Genomic DNA, 15152 nt, shown 5'->3' with positions numbered 1-15152 from the left:
CTGCTGTCTATTCAAGTGGCTGCTCAATCTCCAGCATGCAGCTCTTCATTCACTTCTAGGCCAAGCACCAGCATTATCCTGTGGCCCACCTGCTGGAGCTTCTCACTGAGTCTATGTGGCACTGCAACCACCAGGGGTGACACTCCACATCAAGTGGCCAGAAATCTTCATTCCTGCTTCCTCCAACCCTTGGCTTCCCAGGACACTGTGCCAACGTACCAGTAGTGCTACTGTGAAGCATTTGACCACGTACTTGTGCAAGTGTGATCACTCAACCGACGTAACTACAGACTTTGATTTTGTTCCTCATATGATCAAGGATGATCATTTCAGCTGTTATTCCGTTTGATGTTGAACTTGGATTTGTTGTGATGCTGTAATAAAAGTGTACTTAAAGGCAACCTGGGAATCATCACTCGTCAATCTCTCAAGTGTGTACAGTTACATCTAAGGACAAAAGTTGGTGATGAGGGTAAAAGCAGCATTTCCCAGCACTGTCACCTGGCTTCTCAGCAATTGGACCTGGCTCCCGCTGTGTCAAGCCTGGTCGCTGCCCCATGGCTGAACTCGATGCTGCCCCAACCACTTCAAGAAGTTGCAGCCCTGGTTGGCCACCCTAGCAAACGCATTGGAACACTTAGTGTCTCTCCTTCTGGGTAACTTATGACACATGCTTTTTCTTCACTCTGTTGGTGCTTCATCATTTCTCCTTCCCACAGTGTGGATCTTTCTTGTGCCCTCGTGCAAGCCACTTTTGTTGCTTTGTTCCTGCAGTGTAGATCCTTCTTGTGTCCATACACATGTCATCTTTTCCATTTCTCTCTCATGCCCCTGTGTCAGTTTCTTTTGTGGCCTTTTTCACATTCCTCAAGTTTTTTTCTCTACTTGTCTTTTCCGCTCCCAGGCTCCTAAGTATGAAATACTGCTCAGTGTCCTTCATCATTCTGTGCCATTATTTTAATGTTTCTGGGCCTTTTTGGTTGTCCTTGTTTCTGTGCCCATGGCACTCCTACAACTCGACTCCATCTCCGCCCTCAGGACACATCCTTTCCACTTTTTCTGCTGTTTTCACACATTTCATTTCTGGTGATCACTGCACCATGACTCTGTGACTGTCGCATTGATGTGTTTCTGGCAGCAACACTGGCTGAATTCTGCCTCCCAATGCCATCAGCATTCCAACAACTTCAAGCTGTCCATCACACTGTCATGTTTGCAGCAGCCGCATTGGCCGAGCTCTGTGTCCCAGTGCCACTGGCACCTGCTGACACCACACTGTTGCATTGCACATAGTGTCAGCAGTCTCACTGGTCAAGGCCTGTCTCCCAGAGGAAATAGTACCCCATTTCCATTGTACCTTCACACCATCTGCTGAACTGGTCGAGCTCACTTTCCCAGTGCCACTGGTGCACTGTCAACGGCCACACTATTGCACGGGTGGTCGAATTGGTCATGCCTTTTCTCCCTGTGCCAGTGCCTTGTCAGCCATCACACCATCAGCTGCACTGATCAAGGCCTGTCCCCCCAATGCTGCTGGCACCCCATTGGCACCAAGTACGCCACCGGTATCTTTGCTTCTCATTGTCCACATTGGTCTAGCACTTGGTGCACACCACCGGTATCTTTGCTTCTCATTGTCGACATTGGTCTAGCACTGTCTCCTACTCCCGCTGGTACCTGCCAATGTCTTTGCTCCACTGACTGCTTCCATGGATTTCCTCATCTGTATTTGGCAGTGTACGTGCATCTCACAGATTGGCTCCATCAGTCACCAGGTTTGTTTCCACTGGTCACTGGCTGCTCATCTCTAACCTTGTGATCGCTCCTTCCAGGATTGCCCCACCAGCTGGCCACATATATCTGTACCTCTAGTGCTAGAATTCTGCTGCATTACTTTTTTTTTTTTTTTTTATTTCAGACTAGCTTTACACCTCCTTATTTTGCAGCCAGGCCCACTGCCTTGTGGACACCACTTCACAACCTCGGTCCCTGGTCTGGGAGGACAGGTTCACAGCCACCAAGAGCTCCCCTTGCCCTTGGATATCCTCTGCATTGACCCAGGGGAGGCACCTCTTCTGGCAGATGCCCATAGGCACTGCAACCTCCTCCTTCAGTAGCCCCACCATCTCTGGCCCAAAGGACGGTTTGCAGGAACTTTTGGCTAGTGTCAAGGTGGCTCTGCCAAATTTTCCTTAAGGGAGAATAAAGATCTAGTATCTGCCCATTGGTCAGCTACTCCTGTTCTGGCACAATGCCTGTGTTCAACCACAGACTTTTTCTTTTTTTCCTTTGGAGACTGTTTATGCACCTCTCTAGTACATCACATGTACTCACCATTTGCATGCTGATCCATAACAGGTGCCACCAGTGGTATCATCACTGCTCACAGGCAGTGCGCACAGCATCAACAGCAGCACTGCATTCGAGGGAACTAGCTTACATCCACAGGTCACAGGTCTGCCAAGCACCTGTGGATATTGCTCCACCTACTGTGTGTTTAAGTGGTGGCTCAAACTAAAGATAGCAGCTCTTCATTCACCTCCAGCCCAAGCACATCCTGCAGCCCATCTGTTGAAGTTTCCCACAGAGTCTACACCACACCATAACCTCCTGGGATGATACTCCACATCAATCAGCCAGCAATCTTCATCAGAGCCTCCTGCTTCCTCCAATCCTTGCCTTTCCAGGACACCCTGCCACTGTAGCAGTAGTGCTACTGGGAAACATTGACTGTGTGCTTGTACAACTGTAGTCATTGGAGTGACATCCCTACAGACTTCAATTCTGTTACTCATATGATCAAGGATGATCCTTTCAGTTGTTATTATGTTTGCTGTTGCAGTTAATTTTGTTGTAATAAATGAGTACTTAAACACAATGTGGGAATCATCACACACCAATCACTCACGTGGGTGCAGTTACAACTAAGGATACAAAACTGATGGCATTCCAGAAGGATAACTGACTGAATCACAAATCCAGTATTATGTTGCAATGGTTTGAGGAGCATTACAGTGAACTCACATTGTAACCTCTGCCACAAAATTCAGCTGATTTTAACTAGATGGAACATATCAGAAAGACTATCAGGCACCAGCTATGCCCACAAACCACTGCCCGTAATTTATTACATGACCTGTGTATAGAGCAAACCCATGCTACACAAAAATCACTGCTTTCGAAAGGTGGATCAACACGTCATTAACCAAATGGTCACAATGTTCTGTTTCATCAGTTTACATATCCTTTATTATAACACAGTTATGGAAAACTAATCTACCAATGCTCATTCTTTCCATACACCATTTGAGAATGGAACAAGGAAAAAACTTAATACAGGGTACAACAGAAAGCATTCATATCATGCAGGACTTTCTGCATATAGTTAAGAGTGCAAAACAACTCAAAACTATTGGAAAACCTAAAAGATACAACTTCCCCCAGTTTTTTTGTCACATTTGATACTTTTAAAATTGGGAGGGTTTCATTTTTGAGCTAAATAGGAAAATGGGTAACTAAAAATTTCAAAAGTGGTATACCTTACATCTGTTTTTGAGACCATTTGCCATTTCAATTGAGGTGGCCATGTGCGTTTGCAGATGAAACTGGTGAATTTGCAGTGTAATACACATTTAAGAGACAAATTCTTCAACTTTAAAAATGTCCTGGAGTTCTACGTTGTTTTCCTCAGGAAAGGTGTACATCTCCATAATGAGTTTGAAAACCTGTTACCAATGTTTCAATCAACACAAGCGTGTGTGAAAGCCTTTTTTCGATTATGAAACTAAATATATCAAGCTTGCATGGAAATCTGAGTGAAAAAAAATTGTGAAACTGTCTATATACGTCTGTATGCTGCCAGTTTGTGATGGATATAAATTTGCTGACGGTTTGTACCAGACTAAAATTTTATTATGTCTTTCAAGCATGCCAAAAATAAGTTGAATAATATTAAAAATTTGTTTTGTTTGTGATTTATATTGTTGAGAAATATGAAACAAAGCTGCATACAGTGCTTTTGCAGTTAACCCCCCCCCCCCCCCTTTCCTCCAATCTGCTTCCATCTCTTCCCTCTCTGACAGCATGATATGGTAGAGGGAGAATTGTGAACGCAGGCAAGAGAGATTGGCACACATGCACATGAGCACTACATGCAAGCAGAGTTTTTGGCCAGCCCTGATCTACATGAAAGGTAAGTGGAACCTATGAGTGTAATTCAAAGCAAAATTTCAACGCACCAGGAATAATTTAAAACTTTTATTAAAATTTAATTGATTGTTGACACTTGGGGTAAATATTTGTTCCTCGTAAACACTGAGTTGCCTTTCATAATCACTATATCTACCCATTACTATTACAATCACATGATATCTCATAAAGACAGCTTGGAGAGCTGAAATTAAGTTCAAATTGTGCTCCTACAAGATAATTAACTGGAAGTTTCTCATGCAATAAAGTTTGCAAATACATTTACATGCTATAATATATGACATGCTATGCATACTATTCTCTCTCTCTCTCTCACAAACACACACACACACACACACACACACACACACACACAGAGAGAGAGAGAGAGAGAGAGAGAGAGAGAGAGAGAGAGAGAGATGTATATTAAAATCCTCACAAGGTAAAAGTACTTACATTTTTTTAAAATTGTGAACTAAGAAGGCAGTTATATTTGTCAGTGAAAATTCACTAACTGGTGCACATATGGATTTTACTAACTTTTAAACTATGTCATTGTCTTCTTTAAGCCTTGGTGCACTATTTGAGTTCATACTGGCCATAATTTGGTCCAAGATGTTTACATTTGTCCTTGATACACTTTTTGACCTAGACTCCCTTTTAGCAGAACACGATTTTTGGTTATCACCACTATCACTTCTCACTCCAGTTTCTGTACACTGCAAATTCTCAGTACCATCTTTTTGAACACTTGTCTGTAACACACTCTTGGGATTAACTTCATTTACTGGACAACTCTTCTTTGGCGTATTTACAATTCTGTCTGAAGAATGTTCTAAATCAGGACTACAATGTACAGAGATCTCAGCAGTAACACTACTATCGAGTTTGGTGCTACTTGATGTATCTGGGTTATCTTCTGATACAACTCCTTTTTTATGCTGTGAGGAGCGAGTAACTTTACTGCAACTAGTATTCAATTCGGTGTTATTAGTTGTTTTTTCACACGCTTTTTCATTGCTCTGATTATGTCTGTGTTCCCTCCTATGCCTCTCACCTACATTATCACTAGAGTGTTGTTTTTTTGTTTTGTATTCCTCACTACTTAACTTCACTCTTTTGTCATGCCTCTTCTGATCTTTATCTTTATCTCTAAGCTTTTCTTTATTTTCCTTCTCGGTGTATTCTGGTCTTTTCTTGTTATCAGATTTCTTGTAATAATCAATCTTGAAATCAAACTGTTGATCAACAGCCACTATCCTCTTGCAAGATTCTTGTATAACTTTAGTTGTGAGGTGCTTTTCTTCAGGATCTTCTGTATCACTTTTTTCTTTTTTATCTACAGAGACGGAGTCAAGCTTTGTCTCTAAATGTGTGTCGTCTGACTTACACTTGTCCTCAGACAGTTTTGGTCTTTTCTTTTCCCTGATACCATCTTCATCTGATTCATGCCTCTTTTGTTTTCTGTGATGATATTCTCTCAAATGTTTCTTGTGTTTATCACTTTCACCTATTTCTGAGTGTTGTTCATCTACTTTACTCTGGTGCCTCTCTTTTCTGTGCCTCTCACTTCTAGTGTAATCTCTCTTCGAATCTTGTTTTTGAGATTCACAGGATGTTTTTTCCATGTTCTTGTCTTTGCAATGATGTTGATCTCCACCCACTCTAGAATTTTTACCTTTACGGCTTGTCGCACTGGGATAGTACTGTTTTAAACGCACATGCCATGCTGTAAAGAAAAGAGGGAAAAAAGTAAATACAGTACAGCAACAAAATGATGAACATCACATACAGAATATATCATAATAGGTAAATATCTAATTGGTTAGTTAAAAAATTAAGCACCCAAAATCACAAGATACATGCCGTCATAACAAGTACTGTTTTTATCTAGTAAATAAAATTAATTGTTCAGTTGTGGAAAAGTAATAGCTAAACGCACTCAAATTCTCTTACCATTGCTAGCACCTGTTATGAATATATAGTGTAACATATACACTCTGATGACAGTTAGTAAATGTAAAATGAGAACATTGGAATTGTTAACAGCTGTAGTATACCCAAGTGGCAATATGTAACAAAATAATTGACTAATGGTGTAAAAACTCAACAAATGCCAGTTTTGACATTTCCTTCCAAGAGAACTATCCACTAGTTTCTCATAAACACTGCGAAGGGGCAAAAATGCCTTTCAAACCATATAGTTCGGTAGAGCCCTCAGTGACTGCAACTGAAATAGGAAGACTGCTAAGTGTTGAGACAACTAAAGAAGCCTATCAACAATTATGTTCATTTTCAGCAAGAGGTGCAATACTGAGTTCTAATTGTAGGTTGTGTCATATTATCATTGACATTTCATTTTCATTAGTAATAAAAAGGTTTACACTGCAAGTAAATTAATAAATATTATGAAATATGAAATGTTTCATAGACGACATTGTTGCAACGACATACCATAATACAAGTACAGTGGTGGCTTATTTTGGGAACTAATAGCATTGATGATTCTATGCAAGTATTGACATATTAAAACAATTCTTAATTTCAATGGTTATTCAGAAATTATTCTTTCAGCACAAAATGTTTTCATGCTTCTTGCAAATTTTGTACGCTCTCTTTACTGCTATATCTGTGGTAATTTATACAACAGAGTCTATGAAGTCAGCCTGCTACACATCACTCATGTCAATGCTCTAATATAGGTTTCACCCTTAATGAACATGTGACCTTAAGAGGGGAAGTGTTGCATACATTCACAGGATGGTTAATGCTGTACTCACTGCTGCTGCTTCTTGAATTCTTCATTCTATGATGAACTACACATAAATATCTGTAATGCATTTTTAAACAGCCTTAGGGTTGATTGTGCTAGCATTATTTACAGTTTGCTGTACCAGTGGACTGACTCTTGGCATTACCCCACGTCATGGCAGTGTTCCGACATACTTGAACATTCCATTTATTCGAATTTTGTGTTCTGCACCCATAAATACATTTGTTCAATGAATAGCTATCTCCACAGTTATAAAACTGGTAGCACGGTCTCACTTACATTGTGTGTGTTATATGAAGAAATGGATGTTTTAGTGAAAAAACAAACACAACAACAACAATTACTACTACTACTACTACTACTACTACTGCTGCTGCCACCAACACAGCTGGACAAGTACCATGAACAGCAAGAAAATTGTTATCAGTAGCAAATCCTGCTTAACCCACCCCTGCATCAACTACAACACACAATATTGTTTTCAATAGCTGCACAGCCTTCATCTGTTTTCCCAACCCAATTATGACCCTGTTCCAACTTATATGCCGAGGACTTGGATTTTCATGTGCTCCAGATAGATAACAAACAAATTCAACAGTATATAAATAAATTGGGAGAACACTTGCCAAACAGCATAAACACTGAGTAGTTGATTGGCACACACAAAACTAGTTGCATTCTCTGTCAATAATCCATACATCTCCCAGCCCACTTTTTTTATGGTACTGGCTCCCCAAATAAACCCTGGTGACTTGTACTGCATTCAAATTTGTAATTTGTTACGTAAGCACTTCTGCAGTCAAGTCTATGTCATTGTCTTATGACAGAATGTCTACCAGCATGAAAAAGAGCATAATCAGTCTTATCATTCTAAGAGCGTACACCTTCATGGCTTAAATAGAAAGAGTAATGTTGTGTATCTTAAGTGTCAAAAACTGTACAGACAATTAAATGTATGATATTGTACTACGGCATATACCAAACAGGGAAATTTGTCAAGAAGCATTATGGCTTCCCAAGCCTTTTCTTTGCAACATTTTACAAATATCTGAGTCTTTCGATACAGTCCAGTCCATGAACAAATAACTACATGCTGATGCACAAATGATGAGATGCACCACATGTCACAGCATCACACCTCCACTTCCTTACTGGACATGCCTCAATCACAACAGCACTGCTTTCAACATAATGACCTGTGGTCATACTGAAAGCTGTACAACAAACAAACAAGCCAGACAGCATGACAAGAAAGCAGTTAACAAAATGCTAATGTATTATCTCTCAATTTTATTTTCTTAGCACCTCAGAATGTCGCCACTGTTATTTTCACCTTCTTCAAACTGTATCACTCTACACAAGTGCCCAGCTTACCCCCTTTGGGCAAGTTTCATGTCACTACTACCATAAAACTGACCCCACAGTTTGAGACTTTTAAGTCGCCTGCATAAGATAGGATTGACAAAGGATGTCAGAAAAGTTGAAAAAAGGACAGCTCGTTTTGTATTATCATGAAATACGGGAGAGAGTGCCACGGATATTATATGTGAATTGGGCTGGCAATCAATAAACGAGGACATTTTTCACTGTGATAGGATCTTTTCGTGAAACTGCAATCACCAAATCTCTCCTTAGAGCTCGAAAATGTTTTGTTGACGCCCACCTACGTAGGGAGAAATGATTGTCATAATAAAATAAGAGAAGTAAAAGCTCATTTTTCCCACAAATTGTTCAAGAGTGGAACGGTGGAGAAACAGCTTGAATGTGGTTCGATGAACTATCTACCAGGCACTTCATTGTAACTTGCAGATTAATTATGTACATGCAGATATAAATCAAGTGCTAAAACTACAGAGTTTTCTCAAGTTCAAGTGGATGCTGTTTCCACTTACTACTTTCCTGGATCCCAGATGCCACACAAATTGTTTCTTGCTCTGGGTTGCTTGCTTTACAGTATGAAAACAAATTTTAGGTATGTACAGGAGTATTGGTAACACTAATCAATCAATGTGCATAAGACCACTTGTGAAGTGTGCTCGAATCGTGAGTAATCAACTAATTCCAACCACGATCACATCTCTGGTTGCTGCAAGCTTTAAAAAACTGTGTCTTGTACAATAACAGTTGTGGTTTCCTTTCCAAACACCACATATATTTGTGTTCTTGGTGATTTCATAGCTTATGGCTTTCAGAATCAGGACAATTTTAATTTACTTCACCCACTGGGTCTCAAGAGTGCTTCCCAATTTACATCTTATCTTACACTAAGGCCAACAGCAACTCCCAAACTTTTTTGAGCCCACCCAATGTCGTGTGCAATTGGAGATGATCTGAAAAAGGAAATTGATAGGTAACATAACATGGTAGTTATGCCACCTGCATCAGCCTGCAACTCAAGAATTTTGAAATCGCTGTTCACATAGAGTCTTTGATAGGCATCTATCTCATCCTTTGGCCAGACGAACTGTTCTGAAAATTTGATGGTAGGAAGCACTTTTCTAAGAGAAATATCAGATTTCTATTTACAACTACTGTTAGAAGGTCTCCCAGTGCCTCGCTGTAGTCACTATGCCTATGCAGACAACAAATTCACAATCTCAAAACCATCTTACAAATCTGCAAAACCAGAAAAATGGTAAACGTTCATTGTAGGCTTCAGAAAAGCATATGATACAACAGACTGAGATGAACAGCTCAACATATTAGGAGAAATCAAAGTAGACAGAAAACCAACAAAACTGATCCAGTCATTAACTAATACCCGGTCAAAAGTCAAATTTTTAAGCAAAGTATCTGAATTTTTTGATATTAAGACAAGAGTCTGATAAGGAAATGAATTATTCCCTGTATTGTTCAATACTGTATTGGAAAAATGAGTCAGGACCTGGGAGAAAGAAGTTAAAAAAAATAGCTGTCAGCAGACTGCTAAACATAAAGCTTCTGCAGAAGCAGAAAAGTTTCTTTATACAAATCAGTGCAGTTTCAGAAAGCATCACTCATGCAAAACTCAGCTCACCATTTTTTCACACAATATCCTGTGAAATAAAGGGTAAAGGGCAACAGGCAGATTCCATATTCATAAATTTCCAAAAAGCATTTGATGTGGTTCCCCACTGTAGACTGTTAACAACAGTACAAGCATATGGAATAAGTTCCCAGATATATCAGAGACAAGGTATCATCAGCAGTGTCTTAACATTGCAAAACAATATGAAATTGAATGAGCGTGTAAGGACTATAGTGGGAAAGATGAATATTCAACTTCAGTTTTAGAAAAGTGTGGTTTGCCTGTAAGAGAGACCACATACAGTAAAACTTCATTTATACGTTTTTCACTTATACGTCTCCCCCCCCCCCCTTTTTTTTGGTGTCCCAACGAAATATCCACAGTGTGCACAAGTTATGATGCAGTGTTTCAGAGTGGGGTGCCAAGAAGTGGATTGGTAAGGTCGATATTAAACTATAATAAAATCTGATAGTGTAATAAGGAACTTTGCCAAAGTTAGGCATTAGTCAAATTTTCTTTGATCAAATCTAGCGCCTCACCTTAGATTTGATCAAAGGATGCGTTTGTCTTATGTTTACTGCATGTAGAAAACAACCGCTTGGAGCACTAGCATCGCTGCAGCTGTCTGACACACAATGTTTATCAGTGTGACTCCCAAATTTACATAGTGTGTTGCATACATAACAGAATTGATAGAAATATTCGAGGCAGAAGAAGTACTGTGTAGCTTACGATCCCAAAGGGATTTTTCATGTGACTTTATGTCCTCAACCTGCTGCTACCGTAGCAAATTTTGTTGTATATCTTTTGCAATTCGCTGTGAAGTCCACGGCTTCACACAAGTATGTTTCCTTTTCTTCTGCTTCTCTTGCAAATGCAATGACACTGCAATTGCAGTGCACGCAACTGCAGACAAGGTATAATTTTACTTACGACATTGGTGGTGCAGTGTGTTGATGTTGGCAATGACCATTCATTGCTGGGAATTCATTTCACCACGAAGTAAATAAATAAATCTCTTCTTGCTCTGTGGTTGACAGATTCTTGTATGTACCCTTGTCTGCTCAGTAAATCAGTTATACTTGTAATATGAACATTTCATAACAAAACATTGCATTATATGAAGATGGTGTTGCCAACATCAGCACACTATACTGCCGATGCCATAAGTAAAATTGAACTGCAGAGAATAGTATTAAGTTGTCATTGACTATTATGAAGAAACTTTGATGAAATATTTGATGACAGTGAAATACCCCCTTTTGCACCACACCAAAGATCATTGTCAAAGAAAATTTGATAGTATAGTACTGGCCTAAGCTCCATCTATTACACGGAGACTGTTTTATAGATTGACAGATATGCAACAACAGTATAAACTGCAAAAATAGTGTCATCACAAAAAGCAGATCTTATACAGAGACTATACGGTATTGGAAAGTACAGTATAACGTATGAAGCTTACTATTACAGCTGTGCTGATAGCCATAGGGGAGGTTGGCAGTAGGTGTAGCACTCATTTGTTTTCCCGAAGTTACACAACTTCTGCCAAACTAGGGCACAACTGGACAAGAAGTGTTGCATGTCACTCTGGAATCCCAAAACACATCACACCTCATACTGTATAGGCTATAGTACCATATTACTATATTGCTAATTATGTTGAGAACTGGTAACATGAGTGGAAGAAAAAAGAAAAGCATTACTATCGCTGAAAAGCTATGAATTTTGAAAGTTGTGAAGGAAAACAGAAATAAAAAGCAAGTGGATATTGCCAAGGAATTAGGAATTTCTGTGTCTACTTTAAATACTATAGTAGCAAAGGCAAAGGAAATTGAAGATAGTGCATATGTGTTCAGAATTTCTACTAGTAAGCGGACACACATTCGGGGCGGGAAATATGAAGATGTGGAAGATTGTCTGTTGCAGTGGTTCAGGCAACGTAGAGCAGAAGGCATTCCTATTAGTGGCCCAATGCTTTGTGAAAAAGCAAATGAATTTGCAATTCGGCTCGGTGTGGAAAATTTCAGTAGTTCATCTGGTTGGCTGCACAAATTTAAGGTAAGACCTGGCATCAGCTGTCAGAATGTATGTGGCGAAAGCAAAAGTGTTGATCCCATGACAGTGTGAGATTAGAAGGAAACCCGTTTGAAAGAAATGACGTCCCAATATGCTCCTATTTTCAATGAGGATGAGACGGGCTTGTTTTACAATGTTATGGGTGACAGCGCAATGGCATTCAAAGGCAAGAACTGCCATGGAGGAAAACGAAGTAAACAACGTGTAACAGTGTTGTTATGTGCTAACAGTGTTGGGAGTGAAAAGCTCCCCCCCCCCCCCCCCCCCCCACTTACAACTGGGAAATTTGCCAAGCCCCGTTGTTTTAAGAACACTGTTACGTTTCCCACAAAATGCACTAGTAACAAGAAATCGTGGTTTATGACAAAAGTTTTCAGAAGCTGGCTTCGAAGTGTCGATGAGAAAATGGGTGCAGCAGGCTGGAAGATTTTATTGTTCATAGACAGGTGTGCAGCACATCCTCCCCTTAGTTTCTATTTGAGAAATGTGACCGTGGAATTGTTTCCATCGAATTGCATGCGTGAGCTCCAGCCACTTGACCTTGAAGTAATATGTAATTTCAAGTTGCATTATCGCAAAATGTTCATGCAGCATGCCATCAGGCGTGTAAACATTGAAAAAAGGAAGAAATTGAAACAAACATTTTACAGGTAAGATTTTTACTTGCCATTTATTTTGTGTTGTGCTACCAGAGCCAAAGAACACTTTGAGAAATTATTAATTAATTTTTTTCTTCTGATAGGCAATGCACTACATTGCAGCTTCATGGCACAGAGTTTCAGATGATACCATTTGGAACTGTTTCCGAAAAGCTGGATTTGGAAATGAAGTCCATGATCATGGTGGAAATGATCACTGACAATATTTCACCTAATGATGAAGAATGGAATCGACTTGAAGAGCAGGCATCATTTGAGGATTACGTGAATGTTGATGAAAACATCATCACTAAAGAACCCATGACTATCGCTGAGATAGTTCAATGTGCATCGCGGGACCTGGACAAGGAAGAAGCTGACAATGAGGATGATACACAAGAGCCTCGGGATTCCTGTGTGACATTTAATGATGCAGTAAATGCGTTAGAAATAATTAAACAATTTGTGACACACCACAATGTTTCTGAAAAAATAATGACAGTATTATCCTGTTTTGAGGGTACACTGTACACTATTGCCGCGTCAAGTAAAAATTATGGATTTTTTTATGAAATGAGGCTTACATTTTTCTATATATATATATTTTAATTATGGTACCTAGTAACTCTATATAACATTTTGTAGAATGTAACTTTTATTTATTGGTTTTTTCATTTTCGTTTATCAATTAATTTGATAGTATGGTGCTATATTTCATATATATATATTTTTCACACTTATATGTTTTTTTCTGTAGTCTGTTGAAAACCATATAAACAAAGTTTTAAGGTATATTATTCTAGTGAAACTCATTCTTGAAAACTGCTGCAATGTCTGGGATCCCCATGAGGTCAGATTAAAGGAAGACATTGAAACAATGCACAGGTGGGCTGATACATTTGTTACCAGCAGGTTTGATCAACATGCAAATATTATGGAGATGCATCAGGATGGAGGGAGGATGATGTTATTTTCAAGGAATACTACTGAAAAAATTAAGAGAAACAGCATTTGTAGCCAACTGCAGAATGATCCTACTACTGCCAACATACATTTTGCACAAGACCATGAACATAAGATAAGAGAAATTTGGCTCTTACAGAGCCATATAACCAGTTGTTTTTCTCTTGCTCTATTTATGAGTGGAATAAAAAGGGAAATAATTAGTAATGGTTCGAGGAAAACCTTTGTATAGACGAAAATCTCAATAAATAAAAAATTAGTAATGGTACAACACATCCTCTGCCACGCACCGTACAGATCTGCTAAGTATGTATGTAGATACAGATAACCTACAGTAACTAATTTTGGTAAAACATCATAGCCAAGGTACCTAAATTCAGACACCTAGAGGATATTGTCTAACCTTCAGGATTAAATTGTAAAGTAAACGAAGAGAGACTCCCTAAATTACAGCAAATCTATCGAACCGCCTGTAAAAAATAAATAAATCCTGGTATGCAAAACTAAATCGCAACAACATAATGATCAAACCGCAAGTATTATATGTTCTGAAAATCTTGTTAATTGGATGCAGATCACTAATTCAAAACATATAACGAAAATTTATAAGAAATTTTTTTTAGCCTGGTTTGTTTAGCTAGAATTTGGATGAAAAGGAAATCTCAATAATTACTGATACACAGTCTGACACAATCAGAAAGGCATCTCCATATTCTCATCTCAATAAATGTTAAAAACAATTGGTTGTTTAAAACTGAAAGATATATTCAGGAAATTGGATCCAACGGGAACGCAGTTTAGGTACATTCAAAACTACTGAAAATCATCAATTCACACACAAACCAACAACTGGAACCTGCAGAATTCAGGTAGAAGAATGGGAAAGAAACTTCATCAAGAAAATGAAGATATTTTGGGTGAAAAAGAAGAAAGCAAACTCATAAGTTCAACTGCATTCCTCAGTTGGGCATAATGAAGCAAAAAACACTGCCTTACAGAACTGGCAGTATTCCAGTGCTTCCAATTAGACAAGGAATTACAATTTATAACAGAGAGATTTCTGCTCATGGCTAAAATTATGGTAGAAGCTACAAGTCATGAGTCAATACTCGCAGCAGTAACACTGTACAACAGAAATACGTGGTGTCCATTCATCCCCCTCCCTCAATGGATATCAAAAATTAATTCCTAAGTGTTGCTTATGTTCACTTTGCTCTGTTTTTACGCCATAGATGACCCTCACCAAGTCATGGGAATGGGTCTATATAAATTCTGTGCAACCATTCCTCAAGTTCATATACCTAGGCGTAGCTGACTCACTGTCAAATTTCCCATCTGCAGTAGATATAAAATCTAACACTACATCAGAGGCAACAATCAGAGGATGGTGGAAATGTGCTTTGCAAGAGAAAGGTTACAAAGATACTGCTTTTGAACAAGGGATCAATTTACAATAATTACTTAACCAGTTCTGCAAATGGAGTGAAATATTTCATCTCACATC

General features: G+C 39.0%; 1 protein-coding gene across 1 annotated transcript in view; it reads right to left on the bottom strand.

The window, feature by feature from the left end:
- Nucleotides 1-4312: 4312 nt before the first annotated feature.
- LOC126249409 (uncharacterized) overlaps nt 4313-15152 on the bottom strand; it is a 405665-nt gene continuing 394825 nt past the window's right edge. The window contains exon 11 of the mRNA XM_049951063.1: nt 4313-5917. Coding sequence (XP_049807020.1) covers nt 4731-5917 — 1187 coding nt within the window. The 3' untranslated portion in view covers nt 4313-4730. The remainder of the gene's footprint in view (nt 5918-15152) is intronic.

The sequence above is a fragment of the Schistocerca nitens genome, chromosome 3 (genome assembly GCF_023898315.1).
Source record: "Schistocerca nitens isolate TAMUIC-IGC-003100 chromosome 3, iqSchNite1.1, whole genome shotgun sequence".
Classification (NCBI taxonomy): domain Eukaryota; kingdom Metazoa; phylum Arthropoda; class Insecta; order Orthoptera; family Acrididae; genus Schistocerca; species Schistocerca nitens.
Note: the sequence above shows the minus strand (reverse complement) of the source record. Positions and strands in the feature narration are given on the sequence as shown.